The following is a 12579-nucleotide window of genomic DNA, read 5'->3' on the forward strand; positions in this document are numbered from 1 at the left end:
AAATGGATATAACATCCACTTTCTTGAATGGACTTATTGAAGAAGAAATTTATGTTGAAGAACCAATGAGCTATGTCATCAAAGGGGATGAGGAGAAAGTTTTGTAATTGCAAAAGGCATTCTATAGCTTAAGATAAGCACCAAGAGCATGAAACAGTAGAATTGATAACTACTTTCAAATGAATGGCTTCATCAAATGCTCTCATGAATATGTTCTTTATGCCAAGGTGTGTGAAAATGGAGGTATTTTGTATGTAGATGATTTAACTTTTATAGGCAACAATCCAAGTATGTTCCAAGATATCAAGAAAACAATGACTCAAGAATTTGAAATGATAGATATTGGCTTCATGTCCTATTATCTAGGAATTGAAGTAAAGCAAATGGAGAAAGGATTTTTTATTTCTCAAGGAAGTTTCGCAAGAAAAATTATCAAAAAGTTCAAGATGAATAATTGCAACCTTATTAACATTCCGGTAGAAAGTGGAATTAAATTGTCAAAGCATGCATGAAGATGGAGAAAGGGTGGATTCAACAATCTTTAGGAGTTTAGTTGGAAGTTTAAAATAGTACTTGACATGCACATGCCCAGATATTTTCTATGGAGTTGGGCTTGTTAGTCACTATATGGAGTCACCTACCATAACTCATTTCAAGGCGGCTAAAAGAATTATTCCTTATGTCAAAGGTACAATTGATTTCGGTCTACTTTCCATCTTCTAATGAATTCAAACTTGTGTGTTATAGTGGTAGAAATTGGGGTGGAGATGTGGATGATAGAAAGAGTACCACCGGACTTGTTTTCTATTTGTGAAACTTTCAACATGTGAAACTGAATATGTTGCCGCTACGTATCTTATCAAGGCAGCCAAAAAGGTTTCTCTCCCAAATCCTACTTCAAAACCCTTTCCTCTTAAAAAAAAAAAAACAAAAAAACAAAACCAAAAACCAAACCAAATCGGGCTGGAAGCTGCCAACACGTACAGGCCTAGCAATACCAGAAAAATTTGAAGCAAATTAATGAAGAGATTGTTATGGAAAAAAAAAAAAAAAAAATAGATCTCAAGTTTCCGTTTGTTTGTTTTTTTTTTTAAAAAAAAAATTTATTTATTTTTTATTATTATTATTTTTTTTTGGTTTTTTGAAGAACGAGTTCTAAACAAAAAAGGTTTTGGTAGAGAACTTTTTTGGCTGCCTCGATAAGATACTACAACTTGGACAGATGATATATTTCAAGATGTTAGATATAACGAACAGTTAGATTTCCCTAATAACAAAATCTGCAAGAAATTGCGGGAGATCCTAATCTACTTGCGAGTGGCCTGCTTAAAAAATAAAAATTACTATATAGTTCCTTGCATGGTTAACAAAATTAAGCTTGAAAAGGATTTCATACAATTCAGATACAAAAATATGATGCCTATAAAAATCTGGAAAGGTTGTCGATGACAAGCATAGTGAGGAATATATTTTTTGTTTTGTTTGAATATAAAGCTCTAAAGTGATTTATATTTAACCAACTCTAATTATGTACAAAGCTCATGATTGGTTTTTAGACCTGTTTGACTCAAAAGGATTTGGAAAAAAAACATAAAAAGTTGTGCTAGTTCGTTCCATTATGTATTGCTCATTTAGCAACAAATGGGCAACATGCTTGTATAAGTCTAATGTGGCTCCATTAATGGATCAATAATTAGTCTTTGGATGTTCAAATTCAGAATTATTTTTGTTTCAACATACATTTACTCAAACTTGGAACACATAATTTGTGAATTGCTCAAAAGATTAATACCATAATGCAGAAGAAGAAGGACCTGCTTTCTGCCCGACGAAGAAGAACATACAAGAAGCCTTGAAATGGCTTGTGGAGGGCTCAGAGTCCGGAGACTCATTGGTGTTCTACTTTTCCGGCCATGGCCTCCGACAACCTGATTTCAACAACGACGAGCGAGATGGATTCGACGAAACTATTTGTCCGGTCGATTTCGTGCAGGAAGGCATGATCCTCGACAACGACATAAATTCCACCATTGTTCGGCCGCTCAAGAAAGGTGTCACCCTCCATGCAATTGTCGATGCTTGTCACAGTGGAACCATTCTTGATCTAGAGTACATATACAACCCAAAAACGTGAGTATTTAATTTATATTACAAATTTCTACTCAATTTTGATTTTTCATTTGTAGCCCTCTAATTTTTTATGTTCATACTAAAATTGAAATTCTATAACGTAAGGAATTTTTATTTATTTATTTATTATTTTTTGGGTTGGTTTTTCTATAGATATGGAATCTAAGGGAAGGCAATGATGACTCATTACAATGTTTGTTAATATTAAATAATTTTTTCCTTGAGAGTTGCAGAAGTAAATGGGATGATAACAGCGCTCCTTCAAAAGCTCAAAAAAGTACAAGCGGTGGAATTGCAATTTCTATAAGCGCTTGTGAAGATGATCAAATGGCTGCCGATACCTCTGTAAGAAATTTTCTTAACTTTTGGAAAAACTTTCACAAAATTTTTTTCAACTTTCACGTGATTTGAATGTATATTCGAAGTTTAAAAACTCTCAATTAAGAGTATAGAATTTTCAATTTCTTTCAATTACCTTATTTGTTAAAATTTTTCGCTAAATATTGTCAAAATTCCTAAAATACAGTATAAAAACAATAAAATCAAGTTTTAAAGATTCAGGCGTTTAGTTTTTTATTTTTTATTTTTTATAAAAAACATTTTTGCAATTTTTTTTTAATAAAAATAAAATACAAGGGTATTTTGAGTTTTTTTTTTTTAAAAAAAAAAAAACTTAGCAATAAATCCTAACGAAAATGAGTAAATTGAGATAAATTGAAAGTTCAATACCTTTAATTAAAAGTTTTTAGAGCATGTTTAGGATTGTGTTTGAGAAATAGAGCTTTTAAGTTAAAAAACGTTTTTTCTTTTTGCAAAAGTTTCAGTTTAAGTTTGAGTCAAAAGTATGTTTTGGCTATTTTTTTGCTTTTTGGACCGATTTCAATTTTTTTTACCAAATGAGTACTTTTTTCTTCAAATCAACTTTTTGAGTGTTAAATACACTTTTAGACCCTTTAAACGCACACCCAAATAAACCCTAATATTTGAAGATAGTGACAAAACAAGTAGAAATTTAAGAGAATTTTCTGAAATTTCTCCTAATTTCTTCAAATAAAATCCTTCAGGCAAAATCTCTAATACGAGATTAGGTCTCTTTGAAAGTCTTGTAACAATTTTCTTTTGAATTTGTCTTGTATATCTTTCTTTTTTTTCCTTTTCTTTTTTATTTGTTTAATTTGGTATATGTACAAATATTAGTTTTGTCCTGAAGGAAATTCTCATCACCCTTTATATTACCACAAACAAATGCAAGCAGTATTTCACCGGACAGGAAATGGCTGGCGCAATGACGTATGCTTTGATCCAAACGCTTGACAGAAATAAAAAATTGACATATCAAAGTCTACTGAATATAATCCATGAAACCCTCGAGCAGGTTAACAGTGGAAGCTGCCTCAAATCCAAGTTATTACACAAATTGTTTCATCACCGAATAATTCAGGTTGGTTTAATTTCCTCTTATACTTCAAATTAATTCTTTCTTTATTTTTGTAACATTAAACCAATAGAAAGAAATGAATTTAATTATTTAATTTATATTCTAACACTTTTCATTACATGTGAACTCAAATTCTCTCTTAATAAGTGAGATCTAGCACGTGAAATATATATATATTTTATATATATAAATAGATGAATTCTCATTGATGAAAAAATGATCAGATAGATGGGTACAACTTGTTCCATCAAAACAATATCATGGATAGTCTCTGGAATTGTAGAATTCTAGGTCTTTTCTAGGAATAGTTTACAAGCTTGGGCCAAGCCATGTGCAGCCTTATTGAAATTACGGCCGACATAACAACATTCCCAGAAGGGAAACTCACTTAAAGCACTCTTAATATCTCCCACCAAATGGCCATATCGAGATGTTGGGAGTACATTGGCATTAACAGCAACCACCACATTTTTTGCGTCCCCTTCCAGTACGAGATTTGTTACACCAACATCCTTACTGAGCTTGACTGCATGATAAGCTGCCGTAGCCTCAGCAGCTTGGGCCTCCAGGTGTCCTTGCAGGTGCATACACTTTGCTGCCAACACTCCTCCCAACTAGGCACGAATCACAATACCCAATCCCCAGATGTCCTTTGGATGAGTCTAGAGCAGTATCCCAGTTGGCTTTATGCCATCCCACCTTAGATGCTATCCATTTTTCCTGTACAGTGGTACTACTTCGCTGTTGCTCCCCTTGTGCTTCCCCGTTCAAATTGGCGAACATTTCCATAGAGCTTCGAACCTCCCGGATTAAGACGTCTGGGTGTGTGAACCTCCCGTTGAAAACATACTCATTCCTCCAAAGCCAGATCTTACGGGCCATTCTCATTAAGAAGAGTAGCGCGTCCCCTACATTTCTCAAAAAACATTTCTGCTACTTGGGAAAAATCCAAACCTTTCACCACTGTTTTTTGAAAGGTCCTGTCACTCGCACCCCACACATCCATTGCTGAAGGGCAAGACCAAAGAATATGATAAACCGTTTCCTCATTGGTTTCACATATGGGACAAAACGGATCAGAGGAAACCTTCCTTTTCAGGACATTATCCTTTGTTGCGAGTAAGTTATGACACGCACGCCACATGAATGTCTTTTCTGCGTTGGGGATCGTCATCTTCCACAAAATGCGCCACATATTACTCTGGGATTGTCTTCTTGATTCTTCCGCTTTCTGTAAATTCCCTACTTCTTTTGCAAGGTAGTACGCACTTCGCAGAGCATGTGCAGTTCCTTTCCATACCTGTTGGTCTAATTGATTAGTTAGACTCACAGGCAATGAACTAATGGCACGCACCTCTTCGGGACTGAACATATTATTGAGAAGTGTCATATCCCAGCACTTGGTCTCTTGGTTAATGAGCTGTTGCACTCTTGCCTCTTCCGATAATATAGATGGCGGTGAGAATACCTTCTACAATGACGGTAGAGGAACCCACTGATCCCTCCAGATATTAACACTGTTGCCATCCCCAGTCCTCCAGATCAGCCCATTTTTAACCAAATCTCCCACTCCAAATATACTTCTCCATGCAAATGAAGGCTTCGAACCTAATTGGCAATCCAAAAGTGAGCAATGTGGGAAATATTTTGCTTTCAAAATTTTTCCCGCCAAACTATCCAGTTACTTCCATAATCTCTAATATTGTTTGGCTAGGAGTGCTCTATTAAAGCATACCAAATCCCTAAACCCTATACCCCCATCCGCCTTAGAAAGTCCCATCTTCTCCCAACTCATCCAGTGGATCCTTTTGTCATTTTCCTTATGCCCCACCAAAACTTTTACATAAGAGAATTTGTCTCCATACACAAGCCTTTTGGGATGAGGAAAACACTCATACTGTATGTTGGTATGGCTTGAATTATTGCTTTGACCAAAATTTCTTTTCCGGCCTGTGAGAGGAATTTGAACTTCCAATCCTGAAGCCTCTTCCAGACTCTATCTTTAATGCTTGCAAAGGCCTTTATGCGAGACTTGCCAACCAAGGCAGGCAGCCCTAAGTACGTATCGTATCTCAAGGATATTGGGAGTCCCGAAGCTGCCAAAAGTTGTGTCCGGCACTCAACATTGGTGTTTCCGCTAAAGAATATTGAAGTTTTAGCCTTATTCAATTTTGCCCCGATGCCTTTTCATAGATGTCAAGAATCTTAGACAGTTGCGTCCATTGGCTGATATCCGCTCTGCAAAACAATAAGCTGTCATCCGCAAAAAATAGGTGATTTATTCGGGGTCCTTTCTTAGAGGTTGGCACACCTTTAAGATATCCTTTACTGTCAACTCGAGCTAAAAGAGAACTAAGAGCTTTAGCACACAAGAGGAAGAGATAAGGCAAAATAGGATCACCTTGCCTAATGCCTCATGTGGGAGTTATCCGTCTCGTTGGACTGCCATTCACCAATATTGCATAATTGACAGACCTAACACACATCATAATAAAAGCAATCCACTGCTCCGCAAAACTTCATCATGCTCTCCAAAAAACTCCATTCTACTCGATCATAGGCTTTGCTCATGTCCAGTTTAACCGTCATGTACCCTTCTCGACCCCACATACAGGATTGCATTGTATATAAGGTCTCATAAGCTGCTAAAATGTTGTCGGTTATCAACTGGTCCAGAATGAAGGCACTTTGCGTCGAGGAGATGATATCCGGTAAAATAATCTTCAACCTATTGGCCAAAACCTTCGACACAATTTTATAGATAACATTGCATAGGCTAATGGGCCGGAATTCAGTTCCACACCATGGGTTTGTTTTCTTGGGAATAAGAGCAATATAGGTAGAATTTAAATCAGCATCCATTATTCCAGAATTTAAAATAACAAGTACAGAATTGCAAACCTCCACTCCCACGGTAGTCCAATTCTATTGGAAGAAACTTGCCGTAAACCCATCCAGACCCGGACTTTTGTGAGGTGGCATTTGATTAATTGTGGAACAAACCTCCTCTGCAGTGAAGTCAGCAAGGAGGATACTATTCATTTCGTCTGTCACTTTCCGGGACAAGGCCCTCAAGCATCTCTACAAACTGCTTGAACCTTCAGAAGTGAATAATATGCTATAGTAGTCTATAAACGCCCCTCCAATCCCCTCCTGGGAGTCCCACCTCTATCCCTGTTCATCAAAAATTTCCTGAATCAGGTTGGTTCTTCACACTTGCATGAAAAAAACTTAGTATTTCTGTCCCCTTCATTCAACCAAAGCTCTTTTGATTTCTGACCTCAAGTCTGTTCCTTCTGGTTCATTTGTCCCACATCCATTTCCTCCCTCCCTTGGACCTCACGTAAGAGTCTGTTCCTCCTGGTTCATTTGCCCCACATCCATTTCCTCCCTCCCTTGGACCTCACGTAAGAGTTTGGTGTTTTCCACAATCCACTATACCCTTGTTCTCTTTCCGCCACCATGATAGTCCAATTTGGCACTCCTTCAATTTAGCACTGCATGACTACCAAGTATTAGGAAGGATTCCTTTTTCCTCCACACTTTTTTTATAATACCTTTGCAGGCGTCTTCTTTACCCCATGTGGTGTCATATATAAATCCTCTCTTTCGGTATCTTCTCATCGCTCGATTATCAGGATTGATAAATATTGGGTTATGATCCAAACATACCGCTGCTTCTATGGATACATCTGCAAAAGTAAAGATAGCACACCATTCTTGGTTGGCAACCACTCGGTCCAACCTCTCTTGAATAAAAGTACCATCTTCTCTATAACTGCTCCAAGTATACTTAGGCCGCGAAAGCCCAAATCTGAGAGTTCACAATCCATAAGTACTTTTTGAAAGGCCTCCATTTGCCCTCGTGGTTTGCCACCCTCTCCTTGTTTTTCCGACAAGTATGCTATTTCATTGTAGTCCCCCATCACCCTCCAATTAATTGGTTGCATAGTACTAAGGTTGCGCAGGAAACTCCAAGCGTCCTCCCTTTTGTGAGCCATAGGATGACCATAGAAACCAGTCAATTTCCAAAGTACACCATCCGCCAAAGAGATAGTTGCTTGGATGTGTCTTCGGCTGTAATTTTGGATGGTAAGGTCAACTTCATCCTACCATAACATCGCTAACCCACCACTTTTACCCACACTCTCAACCCCAAATGCGTTCTTGAAACCGAGCCTTATACGAACAGACTCGAGCTTCCTATTATTCATCTTGGTCTTCAATAAAAAGACCACTACGGGTTTCTTCTCCTTCACCAAGCGAATGAGTTCGCGAACTGTCCGAGGGTTCTCAAGCCCCCGGCAGTTCCAACTAATGAGTTTCATGTTGGTCGACAGGGTTGTGAATCAGCCCTCGCCACTCCCTATCCCAGAAAATTTTTGTCTACTGCCCCCTCCACTGTTGCACTCATAATAGGATTCTTTACCCGTTGCCGCCTCTTACGTGATTCTGTGCCATCTTGTTTTATCCCCCCCTCTACCATAGTCCTCTTCCTTGTCTGTTTCAGAGTTTCCTAATAAGGAAACAGTTCGTTAGCCCTTGCCCTTCTTTTCCAAGATATGCAGTTCGTTGCACCCCCCTGAGAATAATGGATAGAGTTCGTATCTGGCATCTACTCCTTTTGGGTTTGGCTATCAGGAACCCCACCTTCTTCTATACTGAGACCCTATCCTCCTCAGAAAAGGTTGGGCCTGGCCCAACGTGTGAAACCCCTTTAGTAACAGCTCCATCCCCGAAAGGCGTAACTGCATGCAAGGGGGTTGACCCACTTCCTTTTACAAATTCAACACCATTCATATCCTCCTCCATTTCTTTTTCCGTTACTCTCCCTTTCTCCACATAATCTTCATTCCTTAAACACATAGTATTTATTTCCTTTTCCATACCTACAGCATGGTTCACGACGCAAAATCCTCCAGCTATTTCTACAACCCTATCTTCCTTGTTAACTCCCAAATTTGTAACCGGTGTATCTTCGTGAGTAGGAAATTATGGATTAAACGGAGTTTCCTTTTCTGAACTTGCCGTCGTGCCAAAGGACCTCTTTAGCCCTCCCGTTTCCCCCGTCTCTGTGTGCCGCTGCTCCCAAGAACAAGAATTTCGCCTGAATGACATTCTCTCTCCATCAGATAGCTAGTAGTCAGACCCCTCCTGTTTGTAGTAGGGTACACCACGGCCACGCCCTCCTAGCCTTCTCTGATTTGGCGACGGACCAAATTGGGGTTCCGACCCTAGGGTACGAACTCTCTGGTCTTTGCACCCCCCTCTTCCATGACAAATCACTCCACAATGAAAACAAAATCTCGGTAAACATTCATATTGGAACTTCACCCATATCGGTTGTCCTTCAATTTTCAGCTTCCTTCCCCTAGTGATCGGCTTTGACAAATCCATCTTAGCCCTTACTCTCAAAAATTCCCCCCATCCAGTTCCTTGTTCATCCATTTCAACCACTTCCATCTGACCCACTGTTGCTCCTATTTGGGTCCTCACCTGACCCACTGTTGCTCCTATTTGGGTCCCCACCTGTTGGTTCATAAACCCAAAATGGAGGTTGAACATACATATCCAAAAAGATGCTTTCTCAAAGTCAATCATTGCAGGTTGTGTCATTTCGTCAAACGGCTCCATCGAAAACAAGTTACCCTAAAAAATCCACGGTCACCCCTCCAAGACTCGTATTCTGTCCCAACAATGCTCAAATTCAATCAGAAAAAGATTGGTTCCCAAAACCTTAAAGGAAGTTGACCCCGTAGGCTTCCAACCCCAAATCAAGGTCGACTTGATGAACTCTTTACTAACCATCCTCTCCACGATCAGCTTTCCAATCAGACATGTTTGTCCTCTATTCACCATCCCTGTCATAACCTGCACATGAATCTCCACGTCCACACCCTCCTCAGCTGACAACGAAAAATTCTTCCACATAGACGTCATCTCATCTGCCATAGCACAAAGAAAGTAGCAAAAATCTTCACTGGAATACCTTCACAGTCGAAGATAAGACTTGAAAACCTCTTACTTCTACTCTAGGGTTTAAAGCCTAGAGAGAAAACTTGAAAGCAATCACGTGCACACTTTCACGTAAGTGAAGTTTTTTAGCATGTGAAATATTAAATTGAAAGAAGGTTGAATTGTGGAGTCAATGTTCAAACTTATGACCTCTGGATTTGATATCACATTAAAACATGACTTTTTCCAAAAGCTTTAATTATTATTGTTTTTTTTTTTTTTTTTTGATACGTCCAAGGGGAGAGAAATGGGGGAGGGGATTCAAATTAGTAACTTTCGCTTCATGAAGCATAATCCCTAGCCGATTGAGCTACCCTTTGAAAACCCCAAAAGCTTTAGTTGATAAGTTAATAAAAAGAAATTAATTTAATCATTTAATTGATATTATAATATCCTATGTATTATATTGTACCACATGCATTGTCTTGAAGCAAAACGGGAGCTGGTCCTTTATATTTGAGGGGTAAAATTGTTTACAAAAAGTAGAATGACAATTTTACCCCTAAAAAACAATAAACTCCTCTTCATTTCAATTGAAATGGAAATGTTCCATTTCCGTTTTGAAGTGTCATATTTATTCTTACCAGAAAAGAGAACAAGATCCTCTCTAGTTCATTTGAACTGGATATTATCCAGTTAGTTATATTATAGGGGTATTTTTGTCGTTTCACTTTTTGAGGTGACAAAAATATCACTCCAATATAACTAACTGGATATTAGCAAGTTCAAATGAAATGAAGAGGATCCTAATTCCCCAAAAAGAGCAAATGCTGAACAATAAATGCATTTAATATTTTCTCAAAACAAAAAACAATTTATATAATTTGTTTATTAATTAAGTAGAGTTTCTTAATGCATTTGGATTTATGGCAAAGTACAGGATCCTCTGCTATCATCGTCTGAAGCGTTCGATGTTGACAAGAAGGAATTTATTCTGTGAATCAGACTGGGAGGATGCCATTGTTTCAACCAGCGTCAATTAACTTTCCGTTATAACAATGTACCTATGCTTATCTCAATGTACAGTTGGAATAAGGAAGAGAGAATCAAACAAGGCTTAACTTTTGAATTTGGTTAATTTGCTTATGAAAAGAAATGCCAAATTCATTGTTTCCATAGTAAATCTAGTGATCCCATGTTCTTATCTGATTTCACATGTATTTATGAAATCAGATATACAAGACTTTGACATATACAAGAATACAACATACAGACCTTATTTAACTCACTATCTAAATCCTTAACCTGACTTGTAAATGACAAGATGTAACCTTTATATTAATTCTTCCAACACGATTCAATCCGCTGTTGCTTTGACATGACAGAGGGGTTTCTAACTTCCAACTTCCATTAACACAACCTCCGAATTCAGTAATGGCGGAGGCCGAGGCCGAGGCAGATACCCCCAAACCAAAGCCAAGGCTAATTGTGCGCCTTGGGATCTTCCTCATCGCACACAGCCTCCTCTTAAGGTAATTCTCTTAATCACTCAATAATTTGATTCATTCACTCGCTTATCATTGAGTTGAATCAATCAATTGCTTTCTCATAGGGGTGTCAAAAATTACCGGGAAACCGGAACCGGGGTCCCGGTTTTTGATACCCGGTTTTTACCGGGAATACTGAAACTGGGTTTCCATTTTATTTATATATATATATATTACACTTAAGTTTAGGTTTAGGGTATTTTAAAAAATTAAAATTTTATTTCTAAGGCCCAAATAGGCAAAAACATTGATTTTTTAGGATTTTTGGACTTTTTTAGGTTTATTTTTTAATTATTTGGAACAATCACAACAAAGCTAATTTAATTTAGACAAAGAGACTAATAGATTTTTTTAAACATGGGTCAACTTATATATATAAAAAAAAAAAAAGGGCTTATTTTAGGCCCAATACCTAAAATAAGCTCAAAAACCAATTTTTTTATAAAAAAAACGGTTACCGGACCGGGTAAAACTGGAACCGGCCAGTAACCGAGACTCCGGTTAACCGGGGTCCCGGTTCCGATTCCGGTTTCTCAAAACCGAGAACCAGGGTACCCCGGTTCCGATTCTCGGTTTTGGCCAAAAATCGAAAAACCGGACCGGCTTGACACCCCTACTTTCTCAATTCAATTGTTTCAATGTGGTTTGCTACACAACAGGGATTTTGACTCTTCTACTACTACCAGTTCTCGCCAAGAACTAGGGGTGTCAACTTGGTCCAGTTTCCTGATTTTTGGCCAAAACTGGAAACTGGAACTGGGGACCCCGGTTCTCGGTTTTGAGAAACCGGAACCAGAACCGGGGTCCCGGTTACCGGCCGGTTCCGGTTTTACCCAGTCCGATAACCAGTTTTTTTAAAAAATTGGTTTTTGCCTTTTTGGGCTTAGTTTAGGTATTGGGCCTAAAATAAGCCCTTTTTTTTCATAAGTTGGCCCATCTTTTTAAAAAAATCTAGTAGTCTTTTTGTCTAAATTAAAAGGGTTTTGTTATGATTGTTCCAAATAATTAAAAAATAAACCTAATAAAGTCCAAAAATCCTAAAAAATCAATCTTTTTGCCTATTTGGGCCTTAGAAATAAAAATTTAATTTTTTAAAATACCCTAAACCTAAACCTAATTGTAAAATATATATATATATATATATATATTCTCGGTAAAAATCGGGTACCGGAACCAGGGTACCCGGTTTTTGGATTTTTTGAAACCGGAACCGGAACCACGGTTTCCCAGTTTCCTGGTAATTTTTGACACCCCTACCAAGAACACCTACATTTTCGAGAATGCCCTCATGCCAGGTCCTTTTTCTTTGTTCTTTTTGTTCTTTTTTCTTTCATTTACTAAATTTTAGCTAAGAATGTTCACTTTCATTTTCCACAGGTTCTGCGAATTCCATGCTCTCTGGTCAGGAAGTCTTGGAGGCAACTAGATTGGTGAAGGATTTAACCAGTTTGGATTTGAACCCTGTGGCCGATGGAATGTACGCGCTTACTTCAAATTGTAGCTTATTTA

The 12579-nt window shown here is 38.0% G+C and overlaps 1 protein-coding gene across 1 annotated transcript in view; it reads left to right on the forward strand.

The window, feature by feature from the left end:
• The window catches only part of LOC132178043 (metacaspase-1-like), a 16439-nt gene extending 5894 nt beyond the window's left edge, over positions 1 to 10545 (forward strand). The window contains exons 2-5 of the mRNA XM_059590508.1: positions 1803 to 2130; positions 2364 to 2475; positions 3386 to 3571; positions 10464 to 10545. Coding sequence (XP_059446491.1) covers positions 1803 to 2130; positions 2364 to 2475; positions 3386 to 3571; positions 10464 to 10523 — 686 coding nt within the window. The 3' untranslated portion in view covers positions 10524 to 10545. The remainder of the gene's footprint in view (positions 1 to 1802; positions 2131 to 2363; positions 2476 to 3385; positions 3572 to 10463) is intronic.
• Positions 10546 to 12579: the final 2034 nt, after the last annotated feature.

This window comes from Corylus avellana, chromosome ca4, assembly GCF_901000735.1.
Source record: "Corylus avellana chromosome ca4, CavTom2PMs-1.0".
In the NCBI taxonomy this organism is placed as follows: domain Eukaryota; kingdom Viridiplantae; phylum Streptophyta; class Magnoliopsida; order Fagales; family Betulaceae; genus Corylus; species Corylus avellana.